General features: G+C 39.0%; 2 protein-coding genes and 1 long non-coding RNA gene across 5 annotated transcripts; 1 reads left to right on the forward strand and 2 right to left on the reverse strand.

Annotated features, from left to right (window-relative positions):
* Positions 1-620: 620 nt before the first annotated feature.
* chrdl2 (chordin-like 2) lies at positions 621-8,493 on the reverse strand. Of its 3 annotated transcripts, none has more exons than XM_022190576.2 (11): positions 7,044-8,493; positions 6,520-6,635; positions 6,335-6,428; positions 6,097-6,242; positions 5,067-5,160; positions 4,616-4,677; positions 3,990-4,158; positions 3,681-3,869; positions 3,410-3,583; positions 1,646-1,738; positions 621-1,525 (listed from the first exon to the last, which is right to left on the reverse strand). In XM_022190576.2, the coding sequence occupies exons 1-11, from the start codon at positions 7,108-7,110 to the stop codon at positions 1,392-1,394; spliced, it is 1,338 nt and encodes a 445-aa protein (XP_022046268.1). In that variant the 5' UTR covers positions 7,111-8,493; the 3' UTR covers positions 621-1,391. The 3 variants fall into 3 exon arrangements, with proteins under 3 accessions (XP_022046268.1, XP_022046267.1, XP_051793749.1); XM_022190575.2 differs by having other exon boundaries at positions 3,957-4,158; XM_051937789.1 differs by having other exon boundaries at positions 3,957-4,158; positions 6,520-8,493.
* A 106-nt stretch (positions 8,494-8,599) lies between these two features.
* spag7 (sperm associated antigen 7) lies at positions 8,600-13,229 on the reverse strand. The gene is made up of 7 exons (XM_022190577.2): positions 13,086-13,229; positions 11,859-11,926; positions 11,650-11,738; positions 11,467-11,551; positions 11,265-11,354; positions 9,808-9,964; positions 8,600-9,712 (listed from the first exon to the last, which is right to left on the reverse strand). Exons 1-7 carry the CDS (start codon positions 13,168-13,170, stop codon positions 9,597-9,599), a joined length of 690 nt encoding a protein of 229 aa, XP_022046269.1. The 5' UTR covers positions 13,171-13,229; the 3' UTR covers positions 8,600-9,596.
* Positions 12,848-15,527, forward strand: LOC110948845 (uncharacterized). Its single transcript, XR_002595548.2, has 4 exons — positions 12,848-12,975; positions 13,383-13,485; positions 15,108-15,157; positions 15,433-15,527. It is a non-coding gene; the product is annotated as an uncharacterized LOC110948845 (long non-coding RNA).
* Positions 15,528-17,900: the final 2,373 nt, after the last annotated feature.

Raw genomic sequence — 17,900 nt, forward strand, 5'->3', positions numbered from 1 at the left:
TAGACATTTAAGGCACATATGGGCCAGTAAAAATCACATTTATCGAGCGTTTAATTGTTAGGGGAAAGTAGACTGATTACATTGTTGTCTTATGAAGCTACAGTGGCAGATAAGTGATTTGAAAACACTGGTTTTGGGAAACTATGGTGTGTGTGTGTGAGAGAGAGAGTTTTAGGGGTGATGAAAGCTTCAGCTTCTGCTTTTGATTTTCATGCCTCCGATAACATTTCATTTCCACAGTTTATCCAGCCTTCCGGAGCTCCGTCTAATGGAAGCCTTCGGGCGATTACAGTGTTGGGATTGCTGTGCTGTAGCCGGCCTGCACACCATTGATGAATCAGCAAATCATTCTAAAGACCGCTCTGAGCACCGAGACTCGTCTTGTCTCAAGTTCGTATTCCCACTGTTTTACTGTGGTTGACTCTGAGCAACAGCCAGAAACGAATCAGACGAATATTTCACTGGTGTGAAACCTGACAAAACTTTATAGTTTAAAACTGTGAGCTGAGTTTACAGAGTGCATTCAGTTACATCGACTATACCCACTGAAAGATTACAATTAGCCTATGTGGAGTTTGTAAAATGGCAGACTATGACAACAAACCAAATCCTGCAGCTGCTTAAAAATAGCTACAGTAGGTCTTTATTTGACATCAGAGAGAAATAAGCTCTGTTTCCTTACTAAACAATACACAGTTGTGAAGTTGCTGTGCATTTATTCCTACATAATGCCTCCGGCTACATCACGGAAAAAAGCCTTTAAACAGTCAAATATATATACAAAGAAATAATACAATACACTTTAAATAAGGTGACTGACAAAACCTCAACTTGTATTTACAATAAATATGTCGATCATAACATCCTTAAAAAACCTTTTACATTCTAAACAAAATGCGGTCCCTTGCCAAACAGATTCAAAAATACAAAGTACTTTCTCATAGTTAAGCAAATGTTTGTTTGAGAAATACTGATCCCACAACGTAATCTATCACTTTATAAATGCACATAAAAATGAGTTTATGAAGTCCCCACCCTGAGATTTATAACCGGATGAGGACACTCTGAGCTTTATACTCCACATTCATATTTTGTTAAGTGCTTCCAATGACATCCATCAAATCTACTAATGTCTGAATTATTACAAGTGCAGTTTTTGACCAAGGCAACTGTCAAACACGCAGCTACAGTCTGTGTTGTTCAACCTAATAATTTACAAGAAAGTCTGTGATGATTAAAACATGATGGACAATTATGTATCAATTAACTGATAAGAAAAACATTATAAATGAAAAATTCCACTCACAAGAATGGCATCCAAATACACCATGTGAGCTTTAAGTACATATGTGAGAGTGTGTTATTGAGAATACTGACATGAAGACGGACTATTACGGTGAACATTGGCCTTCAGTTTGCTTGGGGTTTAAGAAAGTCACCATCTCTCGAATGCCGTCTTCACAAATTGTGGTCTGAGGCGCTTTGCTCAGATTTGCTCCCTCGTCCTTAAATTTTTTCCACGTCTCTGAAAAAGAACTAGAGTCATAAATCTGACACTAAAAACACAGAAGATAATATTCTCCAGATTCTAAACATATAAAAGCATCATGCATATTCTTTTCTCAGAACCATTTAAAGAACAAACCTTCATCAAGTGTTGTAAGCAACGTGTAGTTTTCTGGATGATCCACAATGTCTTTTCTTTGAACATCACCAATTTCCATTAATTGTAAAGCGCCTGTAAAAGTGAAGAACTCAGATGAGAATCAAACAGTGAGGCAGCAATGCTTGGTATTTTTCTTAAATCAATACATTTAACATTATTCCCACTGGTGGCAAGAGTAAGTTCAAAGATCTAATATCACTGTTTTGTTTTTACATTAAATATAAAGCTAAAGTGAGGAGGTAGTTAGCTTCGCTTAACATAAAGACTAGAAACATGGAGAAATGGTTGACATGGCTTAAAATCCGCAAACCATCACTTCTAAAATTAGTGAATACACTGCGTCATATGTATTTGTTGGAAAGACTATTTCTTTGCTAGCTGTTTCCAGTCTTGCTGCTAAGCTATGCTAAGCAACAGCTAACTGTAGCCCGATATTGAACATACATTTAAATGAGTGGCATCAATTTTCACATCTAAAGACGTTTTTATGTTTTCCACATCTGTGTGATTTTGTCTAATTTCAGTCCAAGTCCATGAGGGGCATGTGGAGCCCACTGCACAGATGGACATGTACCAAAATATGCAAAATTTTAAGGATGTTGTATTTACTACGTACATATTTGCTGGAATATTCTGATGTTTTTGAGACTGGTTTTGTAGGTCTGATATAGTGAAAATCCATTTTATTGTGTATTCTGATTGTTGTAAACTTGGAGTAGAAATAAAAGCTGTTATAAGAAAACTTTTGCTTCTGCTATTCCTGAAGAACTACCACACCTAGTCTCCCAGCTGTAACATCCAGTAAAAATTCAACCCTGGTGCTTTGAACATCTAGCTAATCAATAGTCTTTGAGCTTAAACAGTTTTCTTCCTGAAGAAGGTGGAAACAACAGCAGCTCATTGGTTTTCAGAGCAAAACAGCTTGTTTAGAACATCCCTAAAACCTGGAGTTATACTATCATTGTGAAATTAACCATCTTTTAATATTTAGAGCTAAAAAACTGAAACACACAATGTGAAGACATGTGAGACTTTGATTAATTTGCTGAAACGAGGCAGAATACGGGACCTTTAAAGGCAACTTTATGGAAAGTTCTGGTGGAGTAACTTCTTATATGTTGAGCAAATTGTGTCAAATCATGTCAAGTCTAGAGCAGCTAAAATTCAGATACATACTGTTTTTTAGGCAATGCTAAAATAAAGATCGTCTTATTAACAACGTTTCAATATTTAACCAAAATGTAGCTTAGAATGACTCCTGAATGACGAGGGTTCAAAAATACTGATTCACTGTCAGTTACCATTGAAAAGCCAACATTTAGTCTACATCAGTTGTAACAAGCGCTTTATATTTGGTTTCAATGTTGGCCCGAAACGTAGATTCAATGCTCCTGCTTGACAACATTTCAGATTCAGGGAGATTCTTGGTCTTGCACACCTTTACAATTCATCTTTAGAAGTGTTCTACTTGAGGTTGTCACCTGCTGGACTTTGGAGGTACTATGATTCATAGCTGTTTTCCATTGATGGTGCCCAAACACAGTGGGACACTTACAATTCTCCACAAATCCTGTGCTATGTCTGCCCACTGTACTTTGACACAGTGCTACAGTCCAGTTTTTATATGCTACTATGTCTGTCTGCTGTCCATGTTTACATTGGTATGCTGAAACCATGAATTGCCCTTAACTCTTGGCAAGAAACTGCGTGAGTAAATTTCAGTCCATAAATATGGTACAGTACCTTCTACGGTGTTCCATACTTGTACTTCAACCTCTGCAGTACTTTGTCTTTCAACAGCAATGATCCTGACTGTGTTGGGTGAGTCAACTTTCAGCGATGAATCTACCTTATACACCAGGAGGTTATTTTTATATCCGAGATAGCACTGGGTCTGGTTACTTTCAGCTTTACTCTCTGGAGAAAACAAAACAGAGACAAGTTGGGTGAATGATGTTTACAGCCAATCAACATCCTATCACAGTTTATTGTGCTACGAGCCATGATTGACTACCTGGACATGTCTTGCAGCACTTTCCCGCTGATTTCATAGGGTGTTGGCATGGATACTGACTGGGGCATGTGATGCGTTTACAGTCCTGGAGGCCGTCAGTGCAAGTGCACAGGATGCATTCCAGGACCTTCCCCAAAACTGGATGCCACATGTCTCCATGAGAGTATGTCTTGCCATTGTACAAACACGCTGAGAGAAATGGAAAACATCTGAGCATCTTGCTGCATATGGAAACAATCGTAAACTTGTGAGGAACATGCCTATAAAATCAAATACCTATAAGTGATCTTTGTTTGGACGACGTCTCACCTCTTTGGTGCTTCCTCTGCAACAAAATCTTCACAGTGGTCTCCGAAGCCCCTTTGAGGTTAAGTTTACTAAGGCTCAGGCCTCTGGGAGAAGTCTTGACCCTGGGGGGAGTGGCCCGGTCGGACCGCACCCTGTTCTGCTCGCCAGAACACTGGTCAACTGAATGCCTCTTTTGTTAACACAGAAATAAAAATAATCTGGTTACTCTTCATCTATTCAGCTGTTGGCTTTACTTGCATCTCCGAGTGGTAGCTGGAAGAGCATCACATCAGTCACTAAATCATCGACGTTCAAAGCTTGGCTCTGATATCTGAATCAATGCCGACATTGCGAAGCTTTTCAGCAGCTCAAACAGAACAAAAGCAAAATCCTGCAGTCCCATTACTGAGCCACATGGTCCGTGGATCTTGTCTTTAACGATCACAGCGAAATGGATGAAACAGAAACAATTAGAATAATGTGAAGTGAAGTTGAGCAAATGAATTTGAGGATCCTTACGGGAAAAAATAACTGATTCGATTGTCCCCTGCAGTGCAAATAACACCACTTTCCACTACAGTTAAATATATTTTTTAAAGTTATATTTCACACATATTTCACAGCTTATGACAAGAGCAAGAACGTACAACGCCTCTGTTCAGCTGCTGGTTTCCATCCTCGGTTGATGAGGATCCACTGGAGCCATGATCTAAGAGAGAAAGAGAAGGACAAAGTGACTACGGTGGATAAAAATGGCAGCAATTTCATTAGTGCTGGAATATCATTTGTTATTATTGTATAACAAGAAGTGGCTGACTTTCATTGGAATTGTGTAATCATATGATCTTACTGTGTTGTTTTTCTGTTTTTAGCCTGATTTATCACATTAAAGGGGAACAAACATTCATTTTCAGTGTGTTTTTGCATCCATTTCCATACTGTGATAAATATATCTTTGGAAAACACCCTCATTAGAGAACACCCCTATCAGTCACCCACACTGCTCAGCTGTCCTCTGAGTCGTAAATTCCTGAAAACTATTACTTCAGGTTGGAAACAGAATAAAGGCATTTTCTCGGCTTGGAGGAGTTCGACTACCTTTACACACCAAACAGCAGGTATCTGGAACTGAAACTGGTGAGGAACAGGTGATGGGTTGGCATGTTTTCAGAGCGCAGAAGATGTTTCCATTCTGTGAAAAGAGAGGGAGAACCACCAGCCCCAAGCCATGCCATGAGAAAAACAAGATGGAAGAGTATTCCAAGTTGAAAACTGCACTGAATCAGAATCACACAGAAGCGAATGTCGCATTGATAAACAAAACTCTGCATTGTGACAATAATACAAGTTACAAGTGTAAAAGGATTAACATTTATTAATACTGATTTAACATGCATACTGGGAATCATTTTGTTAGATTTACCGTTTTGTATTGTCATCTTGCACACCTGGAAACATCTGTTACCAAAACATACTCTACAGCTTATTAAATCAACTTCTCACATAACGTGACCTTTTAAGAAAAACAAATAGCCTGTGTCAGTTTTCGTTCCACTTCCAATATCTGTCAATCACAACCAAGTAAAGCCAACAAACAAACCAAAGCAGATGTTTTTCACCGGCTACAGTATGAAAAAACAGAAATTTAACGACGCATTTCCCCTTTCACTGCACAACAATAACAGCTCTCACTCAGCGGGGAGAGCGACTCTTCGCAAATATGCAGCAAAATTACATGTACATCAAAAACACAACACACACATATAATGAATGCTTGTCGATCGGAAAGTGTAAAGCCTCTTAAATATTTCTAATATGAAGCAATATTAGAAAACAAATATATTTTCAAATCTTTGGAAGGATGTTGTGGTAATAACTTTAAAGTTTCATGTTTAATCATTAGTATGTTGTGCTGGCAGTGCTTCAAAGGAGGATTATGAGGAATTGACGAATAGTTATTTATTGCAAGCGCATTCACCACTGGAAAACATCTGAAAATCCTGCTAGTTGTTGCATTCCTTTCAATTTCTTTCAGTTTTATATATCTAAATTGTATCTGAACTTTATTTCAGATCAATAACAAAGCACTCTGACTAAAAACAAAAGCAACAAGTTAGATTGAACTTACAGAACATGTGCACATAACACACTGGTTGCTCTGCTTGAATGGGAAGAGGTCGTGTTTAGTGAAGGTCTCCCCCGGCTGGTAAATACTTCCATTATACCTGCAGGATTTCACCGAGGCTCTCAGCCCCGCAGGGATCCTGGGTTCATCTGAGGAGGACATGTCGAACATAACAGGAGGCTGTAAAATCAGAATTTCTTCTCTGTGAGCTGATGAGGCGTTCAGAACAAGGACAGTCTACCTGTGCATCTTGGACAACACTGCTGAGGCTCAGCTACTGGGTTCTCACATGGCAGAGTGGGACACTTGATTGTGTTGCATTTCACATGGCCCGTCTAAGAGACAGAGAAACAGCATGAGGTGCCTTTAAAGTTCAACCACAACCACATATTTCAGTGTAATATTCCTTTAGTTTGGTAAAGTTACCTCTGTGCAGACGCAGCGCATGCAGAACATGAAGCCGAAAGGCTCCAGATAGGGATGCCAACTGTCTCCTGGGCTATATGTCTTGTCTTTAAAAGTACATACCACCCCGGAGGAGCCTGGGTGTCAAGAATGAGAAGGATGAGCCATTAGGAAACGCATATGGCGCAGATTAAGCGATCGACAAAAATTAAAGGCATTTTCACGTGCGCAAAAAACATCTTCCACAGCTTCGAAGTAATGCAAACTGGGCTAAAACATGCAAAACTGCAAATGCAACTCACTCCACTTCTTCTCACTACCTTTTAGCAAAGCAGGATTAAACTTTGAGAGTCTTCTGTGACAGTATTAAGAAAATAAACTTCACAACAAGACACCAACGTTGTGCTTGGAGCAACAGAGGATTGAAAATGTAGCGCAGTCCGAGCAAACTTTTCTTATTTGAGTGACATTTTCACGCCTGTCCACATTTAAAGCCCCACACGTTTGATCAGGACAGAATAAGCATCAGCAGGGTCTGGTCTTACCTTTCCGGGGTTTTAACTCTGCAGCTGCAAACCAAATGATGGAAAAGAAGAAAAACGTGGACTTCATTTTTTACATGTGCGTGACTGAGTACTCAACGCGCAATAAATATGTGTTTCTGCAGGACAGAAACTGCAGGACAGTGTGAAACGGATATAAAAAAAGAAAAAAAAAAGAAATCCACCGTTTGTCTTGGTTAATCTATGGCGCCTTCTTCAGGAGACAAACAGAGATGACAGAGCAGTGAACGCATCACGCTAAAATAAAGCAGACAATGACCCCAAAACAGAGGTGGAGGAAATATTTAGCTGTTTACTCATATATATAATTAGAAATTCAACACTATAATAATAATACAAGTAATGGTCCTGCATTAATAATTTCATTTAAGTGGAAGAAATGCCAAATAAAGGTATTAAAAATATAAAAATTAAAAGTGTATGTCTATTTTGTTTTTAAAAATGTTTATATTTTCAACATCAACGTAATATGTAGACAAGAAATATGCTTAGCTGAACTAATTTAGAGGGTAATTAGGATGTAATGGACTACAGTGAAACTATAGAACTAAATGTAAGGAAAGAATCCGATGGAGACATTTTGACCCATACAAGTATGTTACTTTTACTGTGGGCAGTCTAAGGCACACCTGTGCACTAATCATGGTGTCTAATCAGCATCTTGATATGGCACACCTGTGAGGTGGGATGGATTATCCCAGCAAAGGAGAAGTGCTCACTATCACAGATTTAGACAGATCTGTGAACAATATTTGAGAGAAATGATGATATTGTGTATGTGGAAAAAGTTTTAGATCTTTTAGTTCATCTCATAAAAAATGGGAGCAAAAACAAAAGAGTTCATTTGCAAAAACAGGTAACTCTGTTTTGATAAATTTTCAGAAAACTTTTGTTTACTTGAGATTATATCAATCAAACTGAAGTTGAGTGGATTTGACTCAGAAAAATACATGACAAAATAGAGAAAAAAATAAATTATTGGTGTTATCTCAAGTAAACAATAAAAAAAATCGTTTTCTGAAAATTTATAAATTGGAGTTACCTGTTTTTGCAAATGAATATATATATATATATATGTATATATACACACACACACACACGGATGTTTAGTCGACACTAGCAAAGAATTATGGCTAGCTAGCTCGTGCTACAGCAAGCGCCATAGCAATACAGCATAACGTTATTAGCTCAACATAAAGTCAGCTAGTTAGTCTTTTTACATAAATGATAGAATGATACATTTTTAAAATTGGTTAGGTATTATGTTACTGTATTAAATGATTCAGCACATAAGACGACTGCCAATCTTTGACATCTATGGCAGGAGGTTTCTTACTATTTGTGTTACATTTTAGATTGCTGCAGAGATTGTTTTGTTTATTTTTTTGCTCAAACTAATGGATAACTCTACATAATAGTAAAAAGTTTTGCAGTGGTCAGTACGTAAATAGAAAAATATACTTAACATTATGTCGCACTTACGATGAAGTTGTGGATATATTGGCTGTTATATTGAAAGCAGAAACGAAACGTGAAAATCTAATTCTTTTCTCTGTTTATTAATACACATGAGGATAAAACAGTGCAACCATGTTAAAACAGATATTAGGAGATGCCAAAGAACTCTAGCTTGATGGCTTGATGATGACAAAAAGAACAGATGTGGTGACCCATATCCCAGCAAGATCTCTGGTACTCCTACTCCCTACTATGATGCCTTTTGTCAGCCCATCACACAGCTTAATAATAAAACACTTACGCTGGAGTAACAGAGGAATTCACAGTCAGTGCAGATGTATGGAAACAAAGAAAAACACAGACTTTATCACATATTTCTAAAAATCAACAAAATTGTATTTTCTAAAATGGGGTTTAGACAGAATGGCATGCCAGCAACTTTAGAAAGTTCTCAAACAATTTGAGACTAAGGGAAAAAAAAATCAACAAATCAAACCAAAAGCTGGTCAAGAGATGGCAGTGGGACATTGAAGTTAAACATTCCTAAAACCTGGCTTTCATCCTGTGCTGCCAAAGCTCATAATCCGCCATATTTTCAATCATAAAACTTGGACATAGGACTGCAAATGCACATCTGCATTAAAAATGTCACTGGTAGCTAAAATTTAATTCTTTTAAATGACGTGTTTTGAAGAAGCTGAACACCTCAACACATTTTTTTCTTCTGATTCTTCCACTGTAATGGTCCAATCATGTGTGCAAGAAACTTGAGAATTGACAGAACTTCACCACCAACATTAAACAAACGGATAAAATAATCCACCTCTTGGATCAGACACACCTGAGCATCCCCCACTGAACAAGATTTCATAATGTCACCACAGTCAGAGAGTGGTGTAAACACTAAATTCAAGGCCTGTCGTATAAATTACACCTTTAAATGTGTGACGTACAGGATATTGCATTTTAAGATGAATGAGACACACAGAGTGCACACAGACTGCACACAGACACACTAATGCACTCAGACACTCACACACATGACAGCAGACAGAAAACAACAAAAAGAATAGAGCCTCAAGAGCTGCTGCCGTGGGCCCCTGTGTCGTCCTCTCGCTTCTGCCGTTTCTTTGCTCTGATTTCATTCATGGCTTCTTCTATCGAGCGAGTGTCCCTCTTGTTGGCCACCGGCACTGGGACAGAGAACGACCAAAGTTATGAATGAACAGAACGATGAGAAACGGCGCGAGGCAAAGTACTGCAGCATGTCTTTGAGACCGACACTCACCACAGCCATAAGCCCTGTTGGCCTCTAGTGTGTGCGCTGCATCTTTTGCAGCTGAAGTGCCGATCAGGTGACTGTACTTGTCTCTGTAGTTGGAGTTGGGACATGCCTGTGATGTTTTCGTCTGACTGGATGCTGCTTCTTCCAGTGCAGCCTGTTCCTGCAGGAAAGAGGAAAGTCAGAGACCATGAGAGAAATTCAATGTAGGCTTATGCATCATTAGACACCATCGGGCTGGAAAGTGAAATGTGGTCTAGGAGTTAATGAAACTTTAAATGCCACTTTCCTTAATCCTGCCTCACCTTCTGTTTCAGTAATTGAATTCCTTTATGTTCAGTGTCGGTGCTCCGAGTCTAATTCCACCCGCTGCATAATTTAGAAAAATGCTATAAAGTCGCCACAGAGCTGAGAAGGAAGGAGGTGTGGATGTGTTAAGAATGAATTCCTCAGTAATATTCCCTGGACAGAGAGAAGTGGAATGTGGCATAAAATCTGTCACACCTGCACCACAGAGAGCTCTCTGGAAATGTCTGCATTTTCCCCTCCACAGTCCCGTTGAGCTTATACGAATGTGGTGGAAGACTATAGTGTCACTGCAAGCCCTTAAGAAAAATACACATCTGTTTCCTGAGACAGGTGTGTAGGAGATGGGCGAGCATTTCCACAGCTTCACACTGTCTGCAGGGTGGTTTTGGGGTCAACTTCTATCACTGTCAAAAGAACCGGTCGAAACTATCGAGCAAAACATATTGAAATATATGAAGTGGATGGTTATCTGAAAATAGCATGAGAATGACAAGTTTTATTTGAGATATACTTGAGATTTATCCTCAAACACACCTGGAGCATTTGTGCAATAAACATTAAAACTTAACACAACTATACCTGTGAGTCAATATAAAACCTACAAACTAGCCTACTTTTAACTCTGTTCTGCTTTTTGTTTTCTCATTAATTACCGCTCTGTTCACCCAACATCACATCGCCATCAATGATTCCTTGAGATTTAAAAGAAGTTTGAGTGAATTACCATTTCGGCATTGGCTTTGCAAGGTTCAAACTGAATCATAAGAGTAACTGGTGTTTCGCACCATTTTCAACCTTGACAGCCCAGTGTTTAGAAATTTGGTAGATATGTCATTATTAACACCACTTTTTCATCACAGTAGAGCCACATAAATTATTTCACAGCACAAAAATCATGTTTAAGTGTACAGTAACTTTTACATCCAGAGTCCTTGGCATATATTTTGAACTGGTGGTGTGTTTTAGACAGCTTACAAACACCACTGTTTACATTCAGATACTTATTGATAATAATATATAAAATGAATGACAAGAAGAGTCAAAATAGAGAAAGACTTGTAATTGCACTGGTTTTATTGTTATATGGTGCTGTCATCTAGAAAAAAACACGAGTGTATTCAGTATTAACAACACAGAAGAGTATCCAGTCTTACCTTTAGTCTGCGGCGTTGTTCTGCCAGCTGGGGATCCCACTCCTCTCCTTTGCGATAGGCTTCCAGCTCTTCATCTGATGGAGCAAACTCCTACCATAGCATAAGGTGGAATATCGTCACATTCCCCAAGAATTATCTCCTCATAAGTTCAGTCTAATGAGATGGTTTTAATGTCTAAAACTGAATAAGAAAGTATTCAGACCTTCTTAAAAAGCATGACATAACGGCTCTCCTCGTCCTCCCCGAAAGAGAAAGAAGTCAAACCAGCCACTTCTGCAACATCATGCCTGTGACACAAGAAAAGGTGAAATTCAAACACTCATGGGTATGATCATGTGGTGAAAAAGGCTTATTTTCCCTAGTAATTAAAGCAATAACTACTTACAGTATACTCCTTTCAATCTTCCCCATAGGATTGTATTTTCTTTTCTGCTGTGAGCTGTCTTGGATGAAGTCCGACACCTCTTTCTCCATCTATACAAGACATTCAGGGAACCACAGAGATAAATATCAGCAACAGTGACAGGAGGTCACAACAACTCAGTGCCAGAACTACATTAAATGTGTATGTGAATGTAACTCTTAAACTCTCACCTTTTTCCTGAACTCTGCTTTCTTTCTTTTCTCCATCTCTTCCATCTTCTTGAGTCTTGCGGCTTGCTCTTTGAAGAACACAAGTTTGTTTTCATTGGGTTTATTCATGCCAGAGAGTAGCCACAGGTTCCATTATAAAGACAGATCGCCCGGTCTTACAGCTACTTCTCGTCCCCTTGTGGTCTTTAATGACTTAAGTCACAAAAAGGCTAATCAAGAGACAGACATCCTGTAATCCCAAAACCACATTACCAGATCATTTGGGGCTCGAGCCTCAAATCCGGTGACTCAGATCCTATTATTTGTTGCATGTGTCTACTGACAAACACTCTCTGATGTTTTATTAGTATGTACACTCTTAACTGACTTAATTAAAGTGATTTGATCTTTTTTATTGATCTGAATATGTTCTCACAACAACTTAAAAGAGGATAAAGTTTGTTTGTGGCAATACTCCAGTGAGCATTGCAGCAGTATTGCAAATCTGTGCTTGGGAACAACAGTTTAAAGTCTACATCTGCAAACAGGAAATATGATGAGGTCCTCCAAATGTTCTATGATTTAGTGTAGCTACATGACATCTATGGGTTACTGCACTTTTTATTACATATAAATGGAACATAACAGGAAAACAGCTGCTGGTTGTAACTTTATAACAAAGTATTTAAGGAAACTATCAATAAATTATAAAGTTAGGATTTGTTTCTAAAATGAACAAACTATTATTGTATCTACTTACTGTAGCTCACTAAAATGGCCATAACTCTGGCTAATAGTAAAGGCAGTATATTCTGAAAAATCTCTTCATCGGCAGAGAGATAAGTTAGCTAAAACTGATCAGGAATTGAAATAACACCTGTTAAAAAGAGAGCGGAAACAGGCTGAGCACTGTGACCCCTCAGAGGTAACCTAATTTCTGAGGTTGCCCCCAGGAGGCGCAGCAGTTACAGCAGCCCTGGTTGTTTACAGAGTGTTTTTAACAGGTTTGTGTTACAGCAGCTGTCTGTAGTCCAGACGGTGGTCGGCAGCAGTCTGCAGCACATGCGGGTATTGAGGCGGTGCTAAACCCGAGTCAACACTGCTTAGTTGAAAGCTCAACTGACCAATAGCAGAATGAGTAATGCTCTGTTTTTAATTTTTTCATACCTCTAATTATTCCATCATATTCATTACAACGGCCTCCAATTAACACATAAGGAGTTGTTGTGTAGGTAATACATCGTGTACCTCGTGCCTTTCGTCGGCTCTCCTGGTCGCCGACTGTTGGAGGTTTCTCCATCGAGTTTAAGATTGAACCCAGGAGGTCCGCCATCTTGGAATGATAGGGCAGACCAGAGACTGCTGCTGCAGCTGTAAAGGCTGCGCAGGCGCAGAGTTTCCGACTCTTCTTCGCTTGTGCAAAAAGCAGCATTTAAAAATATATGTCGCCACCCTGCACCAGAAAGTTGCATAACAAGCCTCTTGTGATTTTGCTCACAGTTAACATCGACATTTTATAATCATTAAACTTCCTTTCTATTTCAGTGAGCCCCTTCAGAGCAGTCAGAAGAGCATGAAAAAAATGAGCCAGGAGTTACCTTCCTGCTTGTAAACTTGACGTTTGTCTAACAAGGGCAGTTTTTTTAAGGTATGTTCAATCATTTTAAGGGATTTGCACACATATTAAACCTGTTCTATCTCTAGTTTCATAAAGTGTAATACCACTCACAATGTGTACTGAATAGTGTGCATTTGTTGCTGTTTCTATGTAGGCCTTGGTAAAAACAGAGAGGCTGTATTCTATTTATACTCTAAGTTTGAACTATCCTATGGCTAAACAATATATGGAAGCTCAGCACTGGAGTGATTCAACCCTAAGAGTGTCTGGTATTGAGATCAGCTTTGATGCCAACCGTGGGTAGAGATAAAATCAACTTCCTCAAACAAAGAGCTGTTTGTTCCCTTAAGGCCACCAGTTACTTTTGTTGCAGTGAGGATCATAACCTTTCACCATTACCTAGCTTGCAATTTTGGGTCTTTGTTATTCTATTTTTCTGTCCTTGAGTTGATAATCCAATAAGAGTTTTTTCATTTAGAGCCCCCTTGGCTGTACTCAACCCAGTTTCCTGGTAATACAATCACTCTGTCTGTTGTGGTTTTCTTATCTTATTGACTAATGCTGATGTAAATAGTTGTTTCCAATTAGGAATTTACCCTCCTATGTCTACATCATCCTTAAATAGGAAACAGTTTTTGTCAGCCTGTGAGAGAGACTTTGTTTTATGTTTTTGTTTGTCCTGATGTTCATGCAAAGTTTGACGCGTTTTGGGGTATGTTTAGTGGAGTTTGAAAAGACGGGAAAAGAGTGAAGAAGAAGAAAAAAGAAACCCTAGAGTTTCAATAGGGTCCTTCGGCACCGTCGGTGCTCGGACCCGTAATTATCTGTCATTGATCCAAATTTTACAATTTCTTAAGAAAAGGGAGCGTGAAGTGTGAGATCATGTCAAGTCAAGTCACCATTATTAATATTAAAAAAATATGGCACATTTAAAGCAACAGCTGCTGTGACAAAGAACAATAAGATTGGTGTTGCAAACTAACCTCACCAGTTTAAATATTGAAATTAAGCCCCATCATCTGGTTTTATGAGGTGATTTTACCGGAGTAGTTTAAATACAGGGATTAAAACCCCATAAAATGTATATAAAATACAACTCTATCTGACTATTTTAAATATTAAAGCTAGGATCCTAGGGTATGATGAAAAATGCTTTTTAATTTGACACTGTCCTGCTACTTGAATGCAAACAACTGTACTGATGCTAGTCCTCTCCTGCTCACTTGTTTTCTGGTTTTGTTGGAAAAAACATTCTTTGGGCTGATTATTCACAGATTGTCTCTCCTTTTTTTCCTTCCCATTAGTGGTGCGTGTGTGAGCGAGAGAATAAACAAGCAAACAAACATCTTTACATAAGCACTAGGGGGCATGCTATACAAATACATGTCTGTGTGCACATGCCTTGTGTTGTTATTGTTGTGTTAACAATCCTTCCCTGCGTCACCGGGGCGGCGTGTTTTGTGCAGTTTGATTGCAGTTTCACAGCATCAGCAATAACACATGAACTACTGCCTATATTCAGATGTGTGGAGAGCAGTGGATGAACAGAGGGCAGCCCCGAAAACACAGCAGGACAGACAGAATTGTACTGCTTACTGTGTCTAAAATAAACAGATTAGATAGTATTTCACCTGTGATTTCAACTTTTGCAGGAGTCCTTTGTGGTCAGTGTTTACTCCTCTGTCCAGCCATAGGGGCGTATGTAAGTACAATACCAGAAAACTGTCCATTTTTCATTTAGATTTCTGTGTGGGTGAAGAATAGAGAGAATTCCTACCATTAAATCACACTACAAACTATTGCTTTGCACATTGAGCACAGAAAATTGCAGAATGGTGCTTTGTAAAAATGCTCAAAAGCAATCTCAAGTTCTCAAGGGGATGCAGCTGTTGACTAAGCTGAGTAAGCTTATAGTCCTGACCTCCAGCCCTCAGACTCCCATCATTCAGCGATACTCTGTTATTGTGATTTGGACAGAGCACGACGGACTCCTCCCCCGTGCTTGAAATGCCGTATAAATGCAGCATCAGCCTGTCAACAGCAGTGTCTGAAAGCTTATTGGTACCCAAACATGAAGGGACTGAGCTTGGTTCTCCTTGTGCTTCTCCTGATGCTGGCAGTTGGGGAGGGTAAGCAGCAAATAACGCGTCCGTTTTCTTACCGCGGGAGATCAAATCAAGCAAATCATGGCATGAAAAATGCTTAAGGTGCATTGTGGTTAGACTGGGCCTGTTTGTGTGGTTCTGAGGGGGTGTGGAACTATTACAGTTTTCTTTAACATTTAGCTACTTAAAATGTCACTTATTTTGAAGATGCAATTATTTATTGCCACCAGTAAGTCAGTATTTATCAGTGATATTGAAATATCTACAGGCGAGGATCCAGAGATGCAGTACTGGACCTGTGGGTATAGAGGACTCTGCAGACGGTTCTGCCATGCCCAGGAATATATTGTTGGTCATCACGGTTGCCCTCGAAGATACAGGTAAGTCTACATAAAGATCTTTATGCAAAACTGTCCACAACTTTGTAATATAGATACAACTCTATAAAATTCAGCAGAACAAAAACATGTCTTCTCAAGAACATAAAGAGAAATTGCAATTTTAACTGAAGTTGTGCTGTGATCCTTTACAGGTGCTGTGCCATGCGGTCTTAGCACCCTGCTGGTGGTCTGATGACGCCCCCAAGATGCCACATTCAGCACAGGTAGCTGGGATCCTGCTCACTCACACGGCATTCTTCTGGATGAACCACTTTCTTGGCCTCCTAACATCGTGTGGAATCTGAAAATGAGTGCGTTTGAAGTGGACTTTACGCAGTTGAACAAAAGCTCATTTACAGCTGTTGGTGTGGAGCTGCGAGCATGTTGTCCATATTGTTTCCTAAAACTGATCCTGTACCTCACACTGTTAACAGTAACGGTTCTACTCTCTGACATGCAGTGCTGGCAATAAAAGCGTGAAAATAATTGCATTGATGTTTGGGTTGTTGCTGTTTAGCTCGGATAATCCCCATCAGCTTTACATATATTGTCCCAAATATAGAGCCAAACAACTAAAAAAAGCATGTTGTTAACATTTCTATGTGGCGCTCTCTACCCCACTTGGCCTGACCTTTAGGGAAATAACAGCATAGAAAGCAGTCTGAGCTGGGTCTGGCATGCTTTCACACTGCCAGGAGACAATAATGGTCAAGTGACTGACCCAAACAACCGTGATGGAATAGAGCTTTTGTGAATGAAGTGTTATGTCTGTGTTTATGTTATCTCACCATTCTGTCTGTCTGGACAACATTGTCTGGATCAGACAGACACCATCACAATCCGCCGGTCACGACTGCAAAGCAAAATTCATTGTCCTATTGTCTGTGTGCCTCAGATTGTCAGGTTAAATGTCACTGCTGGTGAACTTTGATTTTATGACTTTTTCTTTTAAGGAAGCAATATAAGTGGCAGATAAAAGCAGATAACGCCAATTAGAGACAACAAAAGGCCCTGCTATAATAAATTACACAATGCTGACACCAAGCAAGCAACTGATTAACACTTTTTATTACCCATGTAGTCATGTTGCTGAGGTAACTGAGCCCGGATCTGAAGATGGCTGATGGCTGGCCTGGTGTAGGTGTCAAAGGCATGGATGCTATTTGTAAACAGGAGCTAGCGTATTGTGTCCTGTATTGTCATCTGGGTTTAATCTTTGTACTATTCAGACAGCGCAGCGTGACCAAACTACAAAGGGGGAAACGCCCCGCCCCTCCCCCCCAAACCTGTTTACATGTCTGTCTTCACAAAGCTGACAGCTTAAAACAGAAGGTTATTACTGAATGGATGTATTTTTGAGTTGTGTCGCTGCAGTGAGGCACCAAGACGCCGCAGGTGCGTTTTAGAAAGTCAGAGAAACTCATCACTTTCTATTGGTTTCGATTTGTCAAAACAAAACAGTCATTTTAATTAACCCTCGTGTCGTCCTGCGGGTCAAAATTGACCCGTTTTAAAGTTTAAAAATGTGGAAAAAAATATATATATTTTCATGGTGAAACTTCTGATGTCCACATTTTCGGGAAATTTTAGAACATTTTTTGGTGGAAAAAAAAGAAATGCTAAAAATGTTTCTTTAAGAACATTCAGGAAAAAAATCAACCAAAATCCAGCGAATTTCGCTGGATTTTGGTTGATTTTTTTTCTGAATGTTCTTAAAGAAAATATTAGAAGTTTTACTGATATATATGTAATCACTTTAGATATTTTTTAGGATTTTTGGAAGATTTTTACTCATTTTTTGAAAATATTTACAAGAATTTTCTTGCCAAATTTGGGGGATTTTTAAAAAATAATACTCTTAAAGGAAACTTTTAAGGAATTAGTGGAATTTTCTTCCTGAAGGTTTTGCAAATTTTCAAAACTTTGGGGAATTTTTTTGCTGAATTTTTGGATTTTTTCA

The sequence above is a fragment of the Acanthochromis polyacanthus genome, chromosome 17 (genome assembly GCF_021347895.1).
Source record: "Acanthochromis polyacanthus isolate Apoly-LR-REF ecotype Palm Island chromosome 17, KAUST_Apoly_ChrSc, whole genome shotgun sequence".
Classification (NCBI taxonomy): Eukaryota; Metazoa; Chordata; class Actinopteri; family Pomacentridae; genus Acanthochromis; species Acanthochromis polyacanthus.

Coding starts and splice junctions, on each gene's coding strand:
- spag7 (XM_022190577.2), bottom strand. CDS start 13,170: ATGGCGGACCTCCTGGGTTCAATCTTAAACTCGATGGAGAAACCTCCA. Junction 11,927..13,085: donor GAGCCGACGAAAGGCACGAG/GTACACGATGTA, acceptor TGTTCTTCAAAG/AGCAAGCCGCAAGACTCAAG. Junction 11,739..11,858: donor AAGCAGAGTTCAGGAAAAAG/GTGAGAGTTTAA, acceptor TGTCTTGTATAG/ATGGAGAAAGAGGTGTCGGA.
- chrdl2 (XM_022190575.2), bottom strand. CDS start 7,110: ATGAAGTCCACGTTTTTCTTCTTTTCCATCATTTGGTTTGCAGCTGCA. Junction 5,161..6,096: donor GTGTTATGTGCACATGTTCT/GTAAGTTCAATC, acceptor CTCTTTTCACAG/AATGGAAACATCTTCTGCGC. Junction 4,678..5,066: donor CTGCTGTTTGGTGTGTAAAG/GTAGTCGAACTC, acceptor TTTCTCTCTTAG/ATCATGGCTCCAGTGGATCC.